Here is a 21,455-nt window from a genome sequence, read left to right as displayed (position 1 = left end):
GCTCGGAAACCCGGGGCCGGGGGCGGGCGGCTCCCGCCGAGTGCCGGGGCCGGAGGGGCCCTCGGAGCGGGGGTCCGGAGGCGCCCGGGGGGGGGGCCGCAGCCGCCCAGTCCTCCGACCCACAGGGCCGCTGGATCCCCGCAACGGGTCGGGAGCTGCGTCCCACGCCCCCTCTCCCTTCCCTCCCTCCACGCCCGCCCTCCCCGGCGGGACCTCGGGCCGGCGAGACGCCCGACGCCCGGCTCAGCGCCCCACCGCCCCCCTTCTCCCCGGCTCCCGCTCTGGTCCTCCGGCTCCCTCCCCACCCCTCCCCAACCCTCCCCCGTCCCCACCCGCCGCCCCTGCCACCCGCCCGCCGGCTCTCCAGCCCCCTCCCCTGCGCTTCCTGCCCGCCCTCCTCCGCACCCCCTCGCCCCCACTGCTTCCCGAGGCCCCGAGGCTCGGCTCCTCCCCGGCCCGCCCCGCCCCGCCCCCTTCCCTCCCCGCCCCTCCTCCTTCCCGCCCCCTCCTACCCCAACCTGCTCCGGCCCCCGGCCCGCCCCTTCCAGCCCCCGGCGCCCGCCCGGCCGCGGCGCTGCCACTCCGGCGCCTGCTGTCCCGGCCGCCGGCGCGGGCTGCGGTGCGGGCGCGCTCGGCGGCCACCGGGCTCGCCCGGGACGCGCGGCCGTCGGTCGGGGAGAACCTCAGGTCCGCGGCCTCGCGATGGGGCTGGGGCCGCGGCTGCTGTGGGGGCTCTTTCTCCCCGCGCTGTGGAGAGGAGGTGAGTGCTTCCCGCGCCGGGCCGGCGGGGGCGTCGAGCTCACCCGGGCGTGCGCCGCCGCGGGGTCGCCCGGCGCCCCCCCTCCGTCTCCCCATCCCTACCTGTCACGGAGCGGGCCGACCCAGCCGTCCCCGGATCCCGGCTTCCCCGGGGCGCCCCCTCCGGGTCGTGGGTGCCGTCTTCGTGGAGCCCGCGCGGGTGGCACCTCAGGCTCCCATCGCCCACCACCGCAGAGATCCGGCTCCGAGTGGGCCTGCGCCAGGGCGGGGTGGGCTCCGCCGGGCGGGCGGGACCCGGGGCGCGGGGGCCCCGCGGGGAGTGGGTTGCGGTCGGGCGGACTCTGTGCTGCCAGGGCGCGGACTGGCAAGTGCCCGGCCGGGGAAGGTTGGTCCTGTGCGCGCTCGGGGAGGGAGCACTTCCAGTGTGATCTCTGGCGTGCTTCTTGGGGAGGCTGGAGGAAACTCACTAGGAGTGAATCGTAAGAGAAAGCCACAGCCGCCGGAGACCCTCCACGAGCTCGGTTACTTCCCCACCCCCGAGAGGCGTCGTCTTCCCTTAGCGTGGAGCTTTGATCCTTTGCTCATAAATTTGACCGACAGTTCACCTATTATAATCAATGGTGTCTTTTTAAGAATACCTGAAGTCTGGGAACTGTGGCTTTAGTGGTAGAGTGCTTGCCTAGCCTGCATGAAGCCTTGCGTTTCATTCCTCAGATACCACGGAACCAGCAAAAGCTGAAAGTGGCGCTGTGGCTCCGGGAGAGTGCCCAGGCCCTGAGTTCAAGCCCCAGTACTGTCAACCACCACGACAGTAACAAAACCCCCGAAAGTTCAGTGTACAGTCCAACATCTTCACTTATTTTCATTTATTTATTTACTGTGTGTGTCACTACTGGGGCTTGATTTCAGCACTCTACCTCCTGAGCTGCAGCTCTGGTTTGACATTTGTAATTAGCTCAAGATAAGAGCCTCACAGACTTTCCTGCCAGAACTGTTTTTGAACTTCGATCCTCAGATCTGAGGCTTGAGTAGTTAGAATTACAGGCTGTGAACCACCCTGGCTTGCTTCTTTTCTTTTAAAATCTCAACTGGAAAAATGAAAAAAAAATTTGCAGTGCATTTTCTTTTTTGCACATCAAATTACATGACCAGTTTACAATTTGAGACAACATAGCAATTGCAAATAAACTTCAAGAGGATAAACAGCAAAGAGCTCAGACAGTCCTGGTTTCCGGTTCTTCATAACTTCCCTCCCTAAAATCCTCAAGAAAATTTCAGCATTTCAGCCAAATCCAGTCCTCATAATCTGTAAATCTGGTATAGTTTGCCATGAATGTTGGCTGTCCATCAATACCCTTGGAGGCATTGAATGTAGTAAACGTGGGGGAAAAGTAATAAGAACAATAACTTCTATGGGCAATAGTTTTTAACTTTTTTTTTCTTTTTGCCAGTCTGGGGGCTTGAACTCAGGGCTGAGTGTTGTCCCTGAACTTAGCTGCTCAGGGTAGCACTCTATCGCTTGAACCACAGCTCCACTTCTGTGTTTTGTTTGGTAGTTTATTGGCGATGAGAGTCTCACAAACTTTCCTGCCCAGGCTGGCTATTCACTGCAATCCTCAGATTTTAGCCTCTTGAGTAGGTAGGATTACAGGTGTGAGACACCAACTCCTGGCTAAATTGCATGTTTTGTTTTCTAAATTAAAAAAAAAAAAGCTGTAATAAGGAACTAGCTGATCATCAGCATTACCAGATAAGCACTGGTCTTTTGAAATCTACCCAGCAGGAAGAATGAAGTTTTTCCAAGTTTTCTTTGCTTTTAACCTGGACGTTTACCTGGGAGATATTACCTGTGAGATATCGTCAGCATCCTTGCCTGCTTTGTGAAAACCTGTTGTTTGGTTCTGAGGATTGAAATGAGAGGGTGCGAGCATGGAATGCTAAATGCTCTATCACTGGGCTATCACTTCAGGATGAGGTAGATGACTTGATTAGTAGGGACAGTGCTGTAGAAAATAGAAAGAGTGCAATGGAAATTAGCTTGTCCAGTTTTAAGATTACCATATTGCTTAAAAATGGTTTTTTGTGGTTTTCTGACCAGAGAAAAGAAAGTGAAGGCGTGAGTACATATAGCGTCTACATTGTAAAGAAGTGGATAAAACCATTAAAGTTCAAGCATCGTTTTAACAGAAGAATTGCAAACATGTGTACACACACATAATTTAACCAAGACTTGGACTTAGCCAGAGTCATATAGCAAAGGTTTCCAGACCTGCCTTTCTGCTCAGTCTCTGATGGGGGCGCCAGTGAGCAGCAAAAGGAGGCAGAGAATGGTTCTAGGGGAGAGTCAGGGTGAAGGAGAAATGAAAACGTGGATGAAAGTGAAGTCATTCTAAGGCCTCAACAAGAGAGTTAGATGTGTGAACCCCTAGAACAAATTGAGTTTTTTAAAATTGTCCAATTAAATTTTAACTGTATCTTTCAAATTGTACTGTAATACATTCTGGTACATTGTAAACATTCTCCCTGGGAGAACTTTTATTATTTATTTATTTTGCTTTTACCACCTTAACAGTGTCTTAAATGATTTGGGGAAGTAAGCAGGGTAGATTTTTTTTTTTTTTTTGCCAGACCTGGGCTTGAGCTCAGGGCCTGAGCACTGTCCTTGGACTTTCTCAAGGCTAGAGCTCTACCACTTGAGCCTCAGCACCACTTCCAGCTTTTTTCTATATATGTGGTACCAAGGAATCGAACCCGGGTCTTCGTGCATGCTAGGCAAGCACTTTACCACTAGGCCAAACTCCTGGCCCCAAGCAGGGTAGATTTAATGAATTAATAAATTAAAATTTTTTTTTTAACTGGAGGGACATAAGTTGACATGTTGAATTGAAACATCTTTTACAACTACTCAAAAAATAAAATAATGAATACATAACCAAAAAAATTTTTTTAAGTAGCTGGGCACTAGTGGCTCATGCCTGTAATCCTAGCTACTCAGGAGACTGAGATCTGTGGATTACAGTTCAAAGCTAGCCAGAGCAGGAACATGTATAAGATTCCAATCTTCAGCTAGCCACCAGAAAACCAAAAAAGTGGTGCTGTGGCTCAAAGTGCTAACCTTGAGTGAAAGAGCTTGGGTATAGCACCCAGGTCCTGAGTTCAAGCTCATGACCAAACCCCACCCCCTACATATATATATATATATGTTTCTAGATAAAACTGAGGGAAGGGTGTCAGTGAATCATTTGTGCCTGTGACTTGGGAAAAGATAGAGCAAGCTCATCAGAGCCTTGAACACATCTGCCAGAGTAAAGTTTTTGAGAATGAATGTGACTGCCTCCAGTAGCTGCCCTTTCCTTACCAGATTTTTCAGACTCGCAGGGCCTCCCCCCTCCCTCTTGGATTCATTTTTAGTCACTTCCCCCTTTTTCCCGCCACCTGCATGCTTGCTTTCTCATGCTGGAACAGCTTCAGCAGTCCCCATTTCTCTGACTAGACTCTCTCCCCTACATCTTAGCATGCTAAGCTCCTTTTCTTCCTTTGGGCTTCAGCTCAGTGCCCTCCACCTCCTTATTTAATTTCTACTGATGTCTCTTTGCTTTTTCTTTTCTTTCTTTGTTTCAGTTCTGGAGTTTGAATTCAGGGACTCCCTGCTTACTCAATACTCGACCACTTGAGTCACGTCTTTGGCCCTGCTTTCTTTTGTTCTGGTCCTAGGACTTGAACTCAGGGCCTAGGTGCTGTCCCTGAGCTTTTGTGCTCAAGGCTAGTGCACTACCACTTGAGCCACAGCTCCATATCTGGTATTTCTGGTAGCTAATTAGAGATAAGAGTCTCATGGACTTTCTTGCCCAGGATGGCTTCAAACTGAGATCTTCAGATCTGTTTCTTGAGTAGTTGTGATTACAGGCATAAGCCATCCAGCTTACAGCTTCAGCCCTGCTTTTTGATAGTTGTTTTAGAGACAGTGTCTCAGGGACTTTTCTGACCTCAAGCTTTAAGACTCCACCAAAGTAACTAGGATTATAGGCAGAAGCCACCAGCATTGAACAATGTTTACCCCATCTACTTTATAGTCTCCTAGTTATTCTAATTTGGGGAAAAAATGGAAGTCTGACTTTATTTAAATAATTAAAAATAGTTTGAGTCGAACTCTCATTTTCTTTTTTTTTTCAGTCCTGGGCTTGAGCTCAGGGCCTGAGCACTGTCCTTGGACTTTCTCAAGGATAGAGCTGTACCACTTGAGCCTCAGCACCACTTCCGGCTTTTTTTTGTATGTATGTGGTGCCGAGGAATCGAACCTGGGTCTTCATGCATGCTAGGCAAGCACTTTAACCACTAGGCCAAACTCCTGGCCCGTCGAACTCTCATTTTCTTCTTGAGGAAGAAGAAATGGTTTTCTTCCCTTTCTGCTTCCCTCCTCTTTTCTTTCCTTTTCTTTTCTTTTCTCTTCTCCTCTCCTCTCCTCTCCTCTTCTTTCTCTCTCTCTCTCTCTCTCTCTCTCTCTCTCTCTCTCTCTCTCTCTCTCTTTCTTTCTTTCTTTCTTTTCCAGTCCTGGGACTTGAACTCGGCCTGGGCACTGTCCTTAGACATGTCTTGCACAAGGCTAGCACTCTGCCACCAATTCTTGTATGTGGTACCAAGGAACTAAACCTAGGGCTTCCTGCATGCTAGGCGAGCACTCTACCACTAGGCTAGGCTCCCAACCTCCTTCCCTTCCCTTCCCTTCCCTTCCCTTCCCTTCCCTTCCCTTCCCTTCCCTTCCCTTCCCTCCCCTTCTTTCTTCCCTCCTTCCCTCCCTCCCTCCTTCTTTTCTTTCTTTCACTTTCCCTACTTTATTCTGGTATACTAAAATAAGTCCTTGCAAAAACATCCTAAAATACATAAACTGAAAAGTTCCAAGTTTCAACAGCAACTTGTCCAGGAGCAGGCTGACTTTGACCCATGGCTACGAGTTTCATCTTATCCCAGAGCACCTGGCTCTTTGTGGAAGAGGTTAATTATTATAAACACTGAAAAAGAGCGTTCCCTTAGTATGCTTTCTTAGAAGGGCTAGAATGAAAGTGAGAACAGGGCTAGAGATGGGCCATGATTAGCTTGGTTTTTGGAGCTGCTTCATAACAGAGCTTCAAAACTTCCGTAGAGTTTATTGGGAATGATGAATGGAGCCTGGTTCCTCCATAACCATGATTACCAATTCAATTGTGGGGGTAATAGATTGTTGTTTTTCTTAGGGTCCTTTTCTCACTAAGTGTGCCCTAATTCAAAACCTTCATAATATGTTAATGAAGGGACTGTGGGAGGTCCATTCTCAAGTGCCAATGTCCATTGCTCTTTAGGATTTTGTTGCCCAATAGTCTGTTAGCAAAACCTGCCCAGAACCAGGCAATTCCTAGATGAGACTAGCACTTACCCCTGCCTCCCCTCAATACCTTCCCTTGTAGGGTGCAGGCTTGACCCAGTCCAGGAATAGCTTCCTGTCATGTGCCTCTCAGGAAGGTATAAAAATGAGATCCAGTTCCTATTCAGTGTTTCCTAACTCTCTTCCCAAGTTGGGGGGGAGGGTGCATTTTGTTTTGTTTTGTGTTTATGTTTCTTTTGATTTGGGCTTTTGAGGGTGGCCTCTAGGTTTGTTGTAACCTGTCAGGATTATCTGTCTTATTCTGTTTTTATGTAAAAATACTTAAACTGCTTAACCACCTGCATGTGGTGCTCTCCTTTAGAAGCTCAGTCCCATGGAAGGTGGGGGCTGCTCTCTAACAGCCATTGCACTGCTGCTATTAAACTGACTCCTAGCTCGTTCATTTGAGTGCTGGTGACTCTGTAGCTGGGGGGTTGGGGATATTATAGGTTATTCTTCTCCATTTTACCAGCTCAAACTTAGCTTTCCAGATGAAGAAGTCTGTGTGTGTATGTCAGCCACATACGCACGTGCTGATCCTGCAGCTTGAATTCAGAATCTGGGTACTGTCCCTGAGCTTTTTTTTGCTTAAGGCTAGAGCTCTATCACTTGAGCCTCAGCTCCACTACTGTTTTTTTGTTTGTTTGTTTGTTTTTTTCCTTCCTTAGGTTGGCTTTGAATCATGATCTTCCTATCTCAGACTCCCTCCTAGCTCAGATTACAAATGTGAGGCAGGGCCACCAGCTGAACCATTGCTACTTCAACGAGTGGTAGGTTTTTTTTGCTTTTTTGGTGGGGGAGGGGACAATGGGGCTTGAACTTTGGGCCTGGGCGCCGTGCCTGACCTCTTCAGCTCAAGGTTACCACCCTACCCTTGCGTCACAGTCCCACTTCCCATTTTCTAATGATTAATTAGAGATAAGAGTCTCTCAGCTTTGAATTGCCCCGGATGGCTTTGAACTGTGATCCTCAGATTTCAGCCTCCTGAGTAGCTAGGATTGCAGGTGTGAGCCACTGCACCCGGCTGGAGTGGTAGGTTTTGTTTGTTTGTTTGTTTTTTAAATTATAATTAGTAGAGGGGTTGCAGTTATATTCACCAGATAGAAGGAGCATTACTTCACACGCATTGATACCCCTTCTCATGTTTTTGCCCCCAATTTCGAGTGGTAGGTTTTTTTTTTTCGTTTTTGGGGGTTTTTTTTTTGCCTGTCCTGGGCTTGAGCTCAGGGCCTGAGCACTGTCCTTGGACTTTCTCAAGGCTAGAGCTCTACCACTTGAGCCTCAGCACCACTTCTGGCTTTTTTTTTTTGTATGTATGTGGTACCGAGGAATCAAACCCAGGTCTTTGTGCATGCTAGGCAAGCACTTTAACCACTAGGCCAAACTCCTGGCCCCTCGAGTGGTAGGTTTTTAATCACTGCAAATACCCAGATTTCCCCATGTTGGGTAAGACCTCCACCGCTTTTGGCACAGATCCAGTGGTTGTGGCCTTGTGTGAGATTGCAATGACCTGGTCATCTCCTTGGGCTTCATTGTTTTAGTCAGAAAGGAAGGGTGATTATGTCTTGAACATTTCATTGAGAAATTTTGCTCAATTCTGAAATATGAGATTTCAACTCCACAGTAAATGGATTTTTCATGAAGTCCTGAAGGTGGTTTTGGGGGGTGAGAGGTGACTGGCAGAGAAAGAAAAAGAGAAAACAGATGTTGGCTTTACATTAGAACAAAGGTCATGGATGGGAAGTTTAACATCCAAAGCTAAAAGTATTTTGATTGAGAGAATTCTGCTTGCAGGAGGGCATTTAATTTCATAAGCTTGATGTTGTTGATTTTTTGGTTTTTGATTTTGGTTCAATACAGAGATTGAACTCGAGGCCTAATTGCTTAGCTTGCTTGCTCATGGCTGGTGCTCTTCCAGTTGAGTCACACTTCCAGCCCTGCTTTTTGTTGAAGATGGAGCCCCATAGAATTTTCAGCTCAGATTGTCCTCAAACCAAAATCTGCAAAATATCAACCACCTGAGTAGGTAGGATTGCAGGTAAGAGCCACTAATGCCTGGCTGGATGTTTAATTTTTGTACAATCCATTGCAAGACTGTTTCTCTTTGTACTGAGTCAATATAGTCCAGATTTTTCTCAAGGTGCTGTGTAGAAGCTGTGGAATGAGCCCTAGACAGTAAGATCTGATCAACACAGAGCTAGTATCCTGCCTGGCCAATGGGAAGGTCTTGTGCTCAGCACTTAGGTTTCAGGATAGTCCTTAATCAGGCAGATGTTTCTGTTAGATCCCTTTTTCTTTAGGGCTTTAGTTACCTCTGTGTTCAGGGACAGTGAACATCTTAGAATGTGCCTTAGCTGTGGTCTCTTTTCACATTAAATATACAAAGAAAGCCTTGTTTAGTTTGGAGAAGGGGTTGTTTTGCTATTTTAAAACCATGGGGACATCTCGTTAAAGCTACGAATGGCGGGGTTGATTATGGTTTTGAATATGGTCATTTTCACAAGTCAGAACAAGCTGTCTTCAGAGGGAATATTAGGTTGAGATTCACATGGGCTGGAAGTTTTTCTTCCAGTGCTGCTTAGTGAACTCCCTGGGAGGTGATCAGTATTCATGCCCTCTCCCTCCTCCTCCTCTCCCCCAACTGCTGCTGCCGGTTTCTGGAGTGTGCTTTTCCATTCTTGTAGTGAATTTGTGCAGTGAATGCAGGCTGCTGCCCTCCACACAGGAAGCAAAGCTAGGCTGTAAGCCGTTTTTGCAATCCTGCCACATGATTTGAGAATGCATGAAACAATGTTCTTTGAAATTTTGAAACAAAAAGAAAGGAAGCTCATTAGCTTTAGCTTTAGTTTAAGAAAAGTGACCACTTTGAGCATGCCAAGATAGAAGTTTCCCTCTCAGTTTTGATCTTCACTTAGACACCTGGGATGTATTGCTTACTTGGGAATAGGTGCTTAACCACTGCTTTTGTCGAGAAACACTGACACCTTACTTGGTATTAGACATCCTACCCTCCACCTTGCATATATGTCCTTTGCCCTGAACCATTCTCTCAACCATTCTCTCCTGCAGTCACTTTGTAGCCATCTTGGAACCCAGGTAAGACCAGATCACCTGCCAGGCATCAGTAAAGACCAGGCCTGACATTTAACCAACTTATAGGTTGGTTAAACATGACCAGTGACTGGGCCTGTTTGCCAATTACTCACTCATACCTCTTCTCGGACCTCAGCTCCTCTTCCCATAGGAGGACTGTTCAGGGAAGAGGGAGGACAGTGGGCTGAAGTGTTTTCTTCCTTGGGTATAATAAATTTCCTTTTTCTGCCCTTCACTATTACCTTTTATTTGCTGTATTGAGGAAGGTGGCTGCCCCTGACCTGTGAAAGCCAGGAGTTGCCCCGCGCCTAAAATCTCCTATAACAATCTGTCCAAAAGCCAAAGTTCCCATTTGTCAAATAGGAGAGCAGGTGCCTGAGGCTAGGAAGAAAATTACACTACCCAAAGAGGCAAGAAGTGGTAGGACAGTTTTTCACAATGAGATTCTGGACACAGGAACCTGGCCCTTGATTTCAGTAGCCTCAGGCATCAGCCTAGAACTGAGGACAGACACTGAGTGCAGGGTAGTGTATTTGCATAGAATATGTGTTTAATCAGAGATAAATAGCTCATGTGCTTTGAATTCTGATTTTCAGATCTCAGCCTCCTGAGTAGCTAGGATTTTAGGTGTGAGCCACCACCAGTGCCCAACTCAGAGTGAAAAGTGATATGTGCCAAAAGGTTGTTTGCTATTGGCAACTGCTATTTTCTGCTGCCTAGACAATCTCTTCTCCATAAAGTTTTCCTTCCAGCTCTCTGGAATTGGCTGAAGAATGGATGTGACCTTATGAGACTATAACCAGTTTGCTGGGCCATAGGCCCAACAGCAGAGCTTCTACATATCAGGTCTGACCACTGTTCCAATACATAAAACAAAGGGATGAATAGATGCCAAGGGTAGAAAAAGAAGAAATATGGGCAAAGTAAGCATTTCAACCCATCTTCAGGACACAGACAGTTTTTGGTTTAAGTAGAGAAAGACTTGGTGTGGGGTGGAAAAGTAAGCATTTTTATTAAGTAGTCTTGGGCAAAGTGTTGGTCATTATCATGAATGCCGAGCTTCCCCAAAGCCCTGGCCCTGGATTCAGGTTTTTTTTTTTCCAGTCCTGGGCTTGAGCTCAGGGCCTGAGTACTGTCCTTGAATTTTCTCAAGGCTAGAGCTCTACCACTTGAGCCACAGCACCACTCTGGCTTTTTTCTATGTATGTGGTACCGAGGAATCAAGCCCAGTTCTTCTTGAATGCTAGCCCAGCCCAGGTCTTCTTGAATGCTAGGCAAGCACTCTACCACTAGGAATCGAACCCTGGTCTTTGTGCATACTAGGCAAGCACTCTACCACTAGGCCAAACTCCCGGCCCCTGGAGTTCAGTATTTAGTATTGCAAGGACCTGAGTTCTGGTTCATAGTTAAAAGAAGTTATTATTGCTACTCCTCATATTTCTGCCATTTGAGAGAAGCAATCCAGTCTCGATAAGCAAGTCATTGTTGACTTATGGTAGTCTGTCCTGTCAAGGCTCTGCTGTTCCTTTTCTCTAGGGTAGTTTCTGTCTCAAATAGTAAAGATACCGTCCATCAGTCCTATACTCCCTGGTCAAGCCCAAGGACAGTGCTAGACCCTGAGTTCAAGCCCCAGGACTAGCAGAAATACAAAAAAAAAAAAAAAAAAAAAAAAGCAATCCTCAAGGTCTGGGGAGAAGGATGCTGTTTGTTTCTTTGTTTTGCCAGTCTTGGGATTTGAATTCAGGGCCTAGGCACTGCCTTTGAGCTTTCTCAAGGCTAGTGCTCTATCACTTGAGCCACAGCACCACTTCCAGCCTTTACTCATGCATGAACCCAGGGCTTCGTGCATGCTAGGGAAGCACTCTACCACTAGGCCACACTCCAGGCCCCTATTTATTTACTTTTGCCAGTCCTAGACACTGTCCCTGAGCTTCTTTTGATCAAGTCTGGCACTCTACCACTTGAGCTACATTACCACTTCTGTTTTTTTCTGTTTATGTAGTACTGAGGAATCGAACCTGGGGCTTCAAACATATTAGAGAAGCACTCTACCACTGAGCCATTTTCCCAGCCCAGAATGCTATTTTTTAGTCTATTTATCCATCCTATGATGGAATTTTATATGTGGGAATGACTATTTTGTGTCGGGTAAAGTGGATTATACCTGTGATCCTAGCCATACCAGAGACATAAGTAGGAGGACTGTGGTCTGAGGCAGGCCCAGGCAAAACCAAAAGACCCAGTCTGAAAAATAACTAAAGTAAAAAGGTCCGAGCATGGGACTCAAGTGTCAGAACACCTGCCTCGCAAGTGCAGAGTTGTGAGTTCAAACTCCCGTCTTGCCAAAAAATTAAAAATTATTTTGTGATATGAATTACAGAATATAAACTTATTGAATATTTTGGCTGTTTTTGCCAGTTCTGGAACTTGAAATCTGAGCCTAGGCACTGTCCCTCAGCCTCTTTGTGCTTAAGGCTAGCTGCCTACCATTGAGCCACACCACCCCTTCTGGCTTTTTTGAGTAGTTTATTGGAGATGAGAGTCTCATGGACTGTCCTGCCTGGGCTGGCTTCAAACCACAATCCTCAAATCTCAACTTCCTGAGTTGCTGGGATTATGGATGTGAACTGCCAAAGCCCACCCGTTTTTGTTGGGTTATTTTTTTGTTTTTATTTGGTGTTTGATTTTGTTTTGTTTGTACCACTGGGGATTGAGCCGGGTCTTTGGGCATGCTGCAAGCATTGTACTCCTGAGCCATACTCCAGCCCACAGGGTTCTTTTTTTTTTTTTTTTTTTTGCCAATCCTGGGCCTTGAACTCAGGGCCTGAGCACAGTCCTTGGGTTTTCTCAAGGCTAAAGTTTTGCGCTATGACTTGAGCCACAGCACCACTTTTTCTATGTACATGTGGTACTGAGGAATTGAACCCGGGTCTTGGTGCATGCTAGGCAAGCACTCTACCACTAGGGCAAACTCCTGGCCCACGCACAGGGTTCTTAATCACCGTGCTTTAGGCCCACCTATGGAGATTTTTTTATAATCTAAACAACTCAGACTTTGCCTGGAGCCCATGGGCTCTGGAGTGTAGCCTTGCCCTGTCTGAGCCATTCTGCGGCACATATATAATTACACTCCACAGGGAGAGAGGGTCAGAGTGTGTCTGACAGCATTCTCTTGGGCCTTCCTGTCTTCAATGGGCTACCCTGCCTCTCCTTGGCCTCCCTCCTCCACCTTTCAAGTACCAGTTCCTGGTTTTCTTTTTGTTGGAATTTGAGTTTGTTTTCTTAAGAAATTAAAGCATTTGGATTCTCCACAATTCCTTTAATACATTTGTGAACACTTGTATCTGTACATGTTTACTAGTGCATTTATGTATTCTTGTTTCTACTTGTAAGAGAAAACATGCATCATTTGTCTGTCTGGACCTGACCAAATTCACTTGACATAATTATTTCTAAGGCCATCCATTTCTTGGCAAATGATGTAATATCATTCTTCCTAAACCATTATTTCCTTTTCTTTTCTATATTCTTTTCTGCCTGGCCTGGGGTTTGAACTTAGGGCCTAAGCACTGTCTCTGACCTTGAACCACAGATCCACTTCCAGGTTTTGGTGGTTAATTGGGGATAGAAGTCTCCAAAGGGGACTGGGAGTATAGCCTAGTGGTAGAGTGCTCACCTAGCATGTGTGAAGCCCTGGGTTTGATTCCTCGGTACCACATACATAGAAAAAGCCAGAAGTGGTGCTGTGGCTCAGGTGGTAGTGTGCTAGCCTTGAAAAAGCTCAAGGACAGTGCTCAGGCCGTGAGTTCAAGCCACTGGACTGGCAAAAAAAAAAAAAGTCTCCAAAGGATTTCCTGCCTGGTCTAGCTTTAAACCATGATCTTTATATCTCAGCCTCCTAAGTAGCTAGGATGGCCTGAGCCACCAGAGCCAGGCCTAAGCCACTGTTTCTTTATGTGTTCTTCTAGCCTTGCCTTCTTTCTCCTCCTCTTCTAGGACTGCAGAATATTAAATCTTTATAATAGTCTAACAGGTACCAGAGACTCAGGTTCTTTCCCACACTGATTTCCTCCTGCTACTGAACCCAGCCATTGAGTTTATTTTTTATTTTAGTTACTATTTCAGTTTTAAAAATCCCCTTTCAGTCCTGTGCTGTGGCTGACACTTGTGGCTCCAGGGGTAGCCACAGCGCCACTTCTGGTTTTCTTAGTGGTTAATTTAAGAGTCTCATACACTTTTCTACCTGGGCTAGCTTTGAACTGTAGTCCTCAGATCTCAGCCTTCTGAGTACCTAGGATTACATGTGTAAAAACACAGCTTTGAAAGCTTTTTTTAAAAAAATCGTTACATCTTTGATCCTTCCCTTTTCTTCCCCTTCTCCCCTCCCCCTTCTTTCCTTCCTTTCTTCCTTTCCTTCTTCCTCCTCCTCCTTTTCCTTCCTTTTTGGGATTTGCACTCAGGATCTCACACTTGCTTGGCTTTCTTGCTCAATGGGCACCACTCTATCACTTGAGCTACACCTTCAGCCCAGCTTTTTGCTATTAATTAGAGATGGAGCCCTGGTTTTTAGTTTCTTGAATAGCTAGAATTACAAGAGCCTGGTAGCTTTGAAAACTTTGTTTTCAAACACTTCTTTCATCTTGGAATTATTTCTTTTCATTTAAGAATGTGTGTGTGTGTGTGTGTGTGTGTGAATCTAAATATTTGGGGTGCTCTAATTTAAGTCTGCATCTTCACCTGGTTCCCTCTGAATTGCTTCAGCTGGAGAAAGGATGCAGTCTTGGGATCGCCTGTTGGAGAGAGAACTCTGCATCTCTCACTCAGCTCCCTCCTGTTGGAGGCAAAATAGGAGCTCCATCTCCCTTCCAGGCTCCACTCACCGTTCCCTGAGCAGGGCAGGGCTCCTCATTACTGTCCCACCGTTTTCCACCTGGCCTCCACCGACACTAAGAGAGAAGGGAAGCTCGTGGTGGGACCTGCTGCTTCACAATGCAAGTTTTCATGCTCAGATTCCACCCTGGGCTAGAGCAGGCTGCTTCAGTGCTCTGACAATGCTGGTGGAGATGGAAGCCCCACAGGCTGTCCTGGCAAAGTTAGTCTGCCTGTGGTGATTACTGCTCTGCTGGGCCAGTTGTGGCAAACCTTCACACGGTCAAGTGGAGGTTCTCCACGTGCCCGGGCCTGTGTGAGTGGAGATGGGGTCTTTGGTTCTTTTAGGTTGCTTGTATGGAGTAGAGCATTCTATTATTTTAGTTTTCTTCTTTATATTTTATCAGTTCTGGGACTTGAATTCTGGGCCTGGTTGCTGTCCCTGAGCTCTTCAGCTCAAGGCTACTGCCCTACTCCTTGAGCCACAGCCCTACTTCTGGTTTTCTAGTGGTTCATTGGAGATAAGAGTCTCACGGGCTTTAGTGCCTGGGCTGGCTTTGAATCATGATCATCAAATCTCAGCCTCCTGAGTAGCTAGGCTTATAGGAGTGAGCCACCACACCCAGCTTATTTAAGTTTTCTATCTTCCCCTTTCCAGGTTTTATTTATTTTTTAATTTTTGAGACAGTAGGTTTTTGTTTGGCCTTTTTGACAGAAATTTCATTCATTTTTCTAGTTCCAAGATTGGAATGTATTGGGGGGGGAGGGTGGAGAATTCTTGGTTCCCTAGGTCCTTAACTGGTCTATTCCTTCTTTTCAGAGGTTTCTTTTAGTTTTTTTAAAAAATAATTTACCGTCTTCACCATGTTTAAGTATACTTCATCGAGTCTAAATGCATTCATAATGTGCAATTGTCATCATGGTCTACCTTCAGAACTCTTTTCATTTGTGAAGTTGAAACTCTGCCTTTGTTAAATGTTTTTCCATCCCCTGCATCCAGGCCTTAGCAACCACCATGCTACTTTTTTGCCCCTTTGGTGGCATGTATGTGTGTGTTTGTACTAGGGTTTGAACAGGACCTCAAGCTTGTCAAATTTGCTTGTTCAAAAACTGCTCTATCAGCAAAACCTAGATATATAAGGCCATATAGTATGACGCTAAATGAAAGAACCTCTAGGATATAGAAACAAAAGCCATATAATGAGTGATTGTTGTCCTTAATGTACTATGCTATCTCTCATCTCTTTTGCTGTCCCTTGGTAATCTCATATTGTTACAGTATCTCACTTTGTTATCTGATATATTGGATGTATTTGTATTTGGTTATTTGAAATTGGATAGGGAAGGGGGGAAAACAAGATGAGGGGTAGGGGTGGGGGGAGGGAAATGGGGACCAAGACATGAGAAAGGGTATCAATGTATGTGAATTAATGCACCTCCTATCTGGCAAATATAATGTAACCCTTCTAATAATTACAATACAAATATATGAAAAAAACTGCTCTATCACTTGAACCATGCCTCCAGCCCAGCTTTCTGCTAGTTGTGTTGGAAACAAAGTTTAGCAAATGTTTCTGCCAGGACTATATTTAACTCATGATTCTTTGAATCTCAACTCCCCAGTAACTAGGATTATGCATGTGAGCCACCCACATCCAAGGTCTCTTTGGTTTTGACTTTGATGCCTTTTGGAGTTTTAAAAATGTTTGTTTTATATATAATACACTACATTTTAAAGTATGCTTAATGAGAAAAATAGTACAAAGTATATGTTTTCTGCTTTGGGAGAGAATTCTTTGTCCTCTGTCACTTAAAGAAGATTTTAGCAAACCATTGTTGCTAAGGGATTCATCTTTCAAAAGTAGTCACGTTTTATAAGGAAATAATTATTTCCTTACAAGAAGGGCTTTTTAGTAATGATGCAGGTATTGGTGGGCTGGAGAATGTGTTTGGAAGTGACATGATGAAGGATTTAAACTTAGACTCTCAGACACTCTCAGGAGAGACTCTGAGCCTTCTGTGGCCACATCCTGGTCTTGGAGGAAGTCAACTTTAGATGCCCCCTCACTGGTGGGGGGAAGTGAGCTACTTTGTGACCTTGGCCAGAAAGTCTCTTTGCAACATTTGGCAGGCTGCCAAAGGGGAAAGAGAAGGAAAACTCTCGGTTAAGTAAATACTCCGTGTTCATGTTTCTCTGTGAGGGGTTGAACGGGCTAAGTCAGCATAATCAGTTCCATATGTCTGGTATTGCTGATCTAGGCATTACTAGTTGCACTTTGGAAACAAGTCAGATCAGATGCTTCATGTTTTGGAAATAATAGCTGCAATTGTTTTGTCTGTCTGTACACGCCGAACTCTTCAGAGTGCTACCTGCAGCTCTCAGCTCTAAATATCTTCCTTTATAGATACGGAGACTGAGTCTTGGATGACAAGTGATTTGCATGAGATCACCTTGCAACTGTGTGGCTGAGCTGGGATCAAAACATGTTCTTGTGACTCTACAGTAAATGTTCTCATCATACTCCTCCTTCAGGCTCCCCCTCACCTCCCACTTCACACAGAAATGTTCCCTTCTTCAGGGAACCCATGTCGAAAAGTGTGATAGCTCAGGCTTATAATCCCAGCTACTTGGGAACTCATAGTAAGAAGTGTTGCAGTTTGAAGGCAGCTTGAGAAAAATTGCAATGAATAACTGGGTGTGTGACATGCCTGTCACCCTAGCCACATAAGAACTGTTATAGAAAGAACATGGTCCTAGCCAGCCAGAATACAAATCCAAGAGCCTATCCCCAAGTAACTAAAGCAGAAAGATCTGGGGGCATGGCTCCAGTGGTACAACACATACCTGAAGGAAGTGTGAGGTCGTGAGTTCAAACCTTAGTACTGTCCTCCCCCCCCAAAAAAAAAGTAGGCAACAGACTAAAGGAGTCATCTAAACCTTTGGGGGCTCTTGCTGAGGAGTATGTTGAAGGCCAAGGAGAGAGGCACATTGCTCCTTCTCTTTAGCCAAAAGTAATGAGTGGGAGCAGGGGCAGCTGGGGAGTCTCTGTGAGCCAATTCTCAGGGAGATCAGTATCTTGTTTGGCATTCTGGTGTTAGAAAATGCATAGCTCTCTGGTATCAGAAATGAATGGGAACATGAGATATAGGAGAGCTCAAGAAAATTTACTTTTGCAAAAAAGTAAATACCATTGCAATACCATTTCTTTGCCCAGAGCTAGTCAGGCACACCATGTAGGGCAGTTTGCAACATTTTTATCCCAATCGAAATGCCCACTCCTCCTTGTTAAGGAATTAGACTCACATTGTAAGTACAACTGATTACCAAGGTTTGAAAGGGGACCATTCTTTAATGCCTATCAAAGGCTTACTTTTTTTTTTTTCCCTCACCACAACTGGCTGGGAGTAGGATGGCTGGCTGGAGGAGGCTAATGAAGTAAGTGGAAAGTTTCCACTAACATCCTTTTAACTCCATTGCTGGAGTTCTCTTAATAAGCAACACACTTTTGGTAATTACATTTTATTATTTTACCTCCTTCAACATAAGTCTTATCTCCCTAAAAGGGCTATCTGATCACAAGCAACACAGGTAACAGTCAAAAACAAATTATTCCAGGAAATAACAATATCCCCCCCCAAAAAAAAAAATCAGTATGCACTGGGGTCTTCATTTTGCCTTTTCAGATTCACTGTCTTGCTCAAGGTTCAAAAGGCTGACCTGTGGTTCCAGAAGTCAGCAATAAACTCCTTGGACTCTGGCTTGAGCTGACTTCCTATGTCATCTGATTGTGTGTATCTGAAATTAAACTGTAATGTGGTATCTAGTTTTCATCTGGTGACCCACTGCTGACTGTGGCCCTGGTGAAAAAATTTTCCCCTGACAACATAACACTTGCTAGGCCATTGCCTTCCATTTCCACTGTGTACAGCTCTGGATTTTTCCTGGTTTGGGAGACTTCTTGCATGCCAGTTGGGAGTGCTTGGGGTCATGTTAGTATGGCACCTGACTACTTAACTTGTGTGCTATTGCTCCAAGCCTCTGCTTTCTGGTCAGTTCTTTCCATTGCTGATTCAAAGTCAAGGTCTTCTTGTCAGGTGTTGCTAGCTACACAGGTGCAAAAAGCAGCCGAAGGTGCTCATTACCCCACAATAGTGTTTTCTTCCTATAGCTTTTTCCAAATGATCTAAAGGGATTGCCTTAAGTTAATGATTACCATGCACAGTTTAGGACTGCTTAAATAGGTCAAATGATTATTGCTAGAGTTACTTTTCTCTCAGTGCCTTTCATCCAAAATCTTATGTGTTTGCATAAAGAAAAAGCTTCCCTAGGTAGAAAAAAAAAATAATGTTCTTAACCTTAACCTAGATAGCAAAGAAGCCACCTTGGGACACAATTGAAGTATCAGCTTGGGGGTGCACAGAGAATGGGAATACACTGACCCAGGTCTACCTTGGTCTCCTGGGAGAGGACAGAAGTTTAGGCCTTTCTGCAAACCACAAGTAAGCTTCTCTTCTCCCAACCACAGAGAGATGCTTGGTACCAGATTCCACATGGGGGCTATGAGGTCCAGAGATGAAACCCCAGCAGGCCAGGGTATAGTATGGTCCAGGATGCCATCACTCATAGTTTCCTTTGGGTCTCTTAATAGTGAAGCTAAACTTCAGAAAGTTTGGCTAAGATAAAGTAGAAAGATGGTTTGAGAATGTGGCTTAGTGGTAGAGTGCATGTCTAGTACATATGAAGCCCTGGGTTCAATTCCTCAGTACCACATAAACAGAAAAAGCTGGAAGTGGCACTGTGGCTCAAGTGATAGAGCACATAGAGGCTCAGGGACAGTGCCCAAGCCCCGAGTTCAAGCTCCAGGACTGGAAAAAAGAAAAAAAAAAAAAGGAAGAAAAAGTAGAAAGAGCCTCAGCAGTTTCCAGTGCTCAGCCAGGCACTCAGGCTTGCTCTTAGTATCTAGCTGAGAGACTTTCCTGCCCTTCCCAGGCCTTCAGGCTTGTGCTGAAAGCTGGTGGCACATAGCAAGAGTGAGAGTACATTGAACAGGTTCACCAACTGGTACCTTCTGACTAAAGGACAGTCATTGGCTCAAGTGGCAGAGCCCCTAGCCTTGAGCAAAAAAGTTAAGAAATAGTGCATTGGGCCCTAAATTCAGGCTCTTGGATGGGGGGGGGGTAGGGGTAGGGTAGGGAAGGAGATCAAAAGAGCTTTGTTAAGAAAGACTGTCTGAAGCCATCACTGGAGAGACCAATTCCTGATAGCTTGAGAGCCTTTTAAAAAACATAACGAACCCCAGGCATGCTTCCATTCCCACTTGAGGCTCTAGCGTCACCATTCTACATGCTTTGCTTCTGGTGGACAACCCTAGTCTCAACTCTCCCACAAGGCCCAGGGCCCAGACTTGGTGTCAGAAATGGCTAGTTTACATGGCTACCAGGCCAGAGGTCAGAGAAAAAAAAATTACAGTCATCTTGGCCAGTGCAGTGTTGTGTGCTAGTGGGCCTGGTTTATGTCAGCCCCTGAGTATAAGGCCCCCTCTCTGGGGATTCAGACAAGTTACAGAGATTCTTGGGGTTGCGTCTGACGGCAAATAGGGACTGGGCAGCCTTGACTGTCCAAATATAGAACTGCTGGCTAGCCAGTGAGTGGTACTATCCCCACCTCCTGCTGCCTTCATAGTGCCCAAAGCACTCATGGACTTAAGGATGGGATGTACTGGTTAATTTTGCACTCTATCTATAAAAAATATTATTTTTATTTAATTATGATTTAACAATTACTTCTAATTTTTTTGTGTGTTGGTGTTAGGGATTGAATTCAGAACTTTGCTTTCTTTCTTTTTCTCTCTCTCAAAGCTGGTACTCTACTACTTGAGACACAAGTCCACGTCTACCTCTTTAGTGGCTAATTGGAGTTAAGAATCTCACGGACTTTCCTGCTTGGGCTGACTTTGAACCACGATTTTCAAATATCGGCCTTCTGAGTAGCTAGAATTACAGGCTTGAGCCACCAGCACATGGCTAGAGAAAACGTTCTTTACTGGAATCTCTCTAATTGATCAATTTTGAATCTGAGTCGGACTTCTCAAAACCCCTAAATGCCTGACATTCAGATGTATGCAGTGCAAGATGCCTGTACCAAATTGTCCTGTTGCTGTTCCTCTTCCAGCCACTCAATGCCCTTTCCAGGACTGCTTCTCTTCCCAGTGTATCCTGCAGAATGCTGCACACATCTCAACCCCATTCCATAGAAGTTCAGCTCCGCACCATGCAGCATGCTGGGTTCAGAAGTGCCCCCTGAAGCTGCTGAGCAATCCACAGATGTGTTCAGAAAAACAAGGCACATTATCCCCAACTGATTTATTCACTAGATGGTTCACTATTGCTAATCACAGCCCATGCCCTGCCCCTGTGCTGAGCTCTGGGAGAAGATGGTAGTGGCAAAATCCCTGATTTTAGGAAGTCAGTATTTGGAATTTATTCTGAACTGCTTGGTGATTGGAAACATAGATTCAGGGCAGAGTCCATTTTTGCTTTACTTATTTTTCAGGTAGGGTCTCTTGCTTTTCCCTGGGCCATCCTGAGCCATGATCTTCTATTTATGCCTCATGTATATCTGGGATAACAGGTACATGCCACCACACCTGGCATTTATTGTTACTGGGATGAGAGTCTCTCTATTTGCCTGCACTGATGGGAACTATATTCCTTTGACCTTTGCCTCCTGAAAATCTAGGATTCTGAGCATGAGCCACTGTGCTCTGCCTAGCAGCTATTTTTGACTGGGGGAGTCAGAAGCTATATATCCATGGCTGCTTTAGCTGCTAAAACACGTTACTCATCCCACTTAAGCTACTTGTCCAGTCATCACAGTGGAACAACCTGAGAGAAGTGGGAGGAATGATTTCTTATGCATTCCACTTAAATGACAGCCAGAGGCAGTCAACTTTTCCAAATGTAGAAAAGACCACGTTCTGGTGAAGTCTCTGATGTGGGCTTTTGCTATGTCTTTAAAAACTGACCGAACATTCTTTGAAAATTGTCTCCTGAATGGCCATCATCCAATAAGCCCAGAGCATTCACCTTGATTATCAGAAAGTTGATGGAAACATGTTCATGACAATTAAAAAGGCACTGGTGGTTTATACCTGTAATTCTAGCCACTCAAGATTTGAGGATTGCACTTCAAAGCCAGCCAGGGCAGGAAAGTACATGAGGCTCTTATCTTCAATTAACTCACAAAAAGAAAACAAAAGAAAAAAGCTATTTAAGTAGAGTTGTGGCTCAAGTGAGTCACTAGCTTTGAGTGAAAAAACTGAGGGATAATGCCTAG

At 45.6% G+C, this 21,455-nt stretch overlaps 1 protein-coding gene across 1 annotated transcript in view; it reads left to right on the top strand.

Moving 5' to 3' along the window:
- Positions 1-672: 672 nt before the first annotated feature.
- Mertk (MER proto-oncogene, tyrosine kinase) overlaps positions 673-21,455 on the top strand; it is a 122,156-nt gene continuing 101,373 nt past the window's right edge. The window contains exon 1 of the mRNA XM_090336375.1: positions 673-760. Coding sequence (XP_090192501.1) covers positions 703-760 — 58 coding nt within the window. The 5' untranslated portion in view covers positions 673-702. The remainder of the gene's footprint in view (positions 761-21,455) is intronic.

This window comes from Megascapheus bottae, chromosome 7, assembly GCF_031878675.1.
Source record: "Megascapheus bottae isolate mThoBot1 chromosome 7, mThoBot2.hap1, whole genome shotgun sequence".
In the NCBI taxonomy this organism is placed as follows: domain Eukaryota; kingdom Metazoa; phylum Chordata; class Mammalia; order Rodentia; family Geomyidae; genus Megascapheus; species Megascapheus bottae.
The sequence above is the reverse complement of the archived record's forward strand: the minus strand, read 5'-3'. Positions and strand labels throughout refer to the sequence as shown.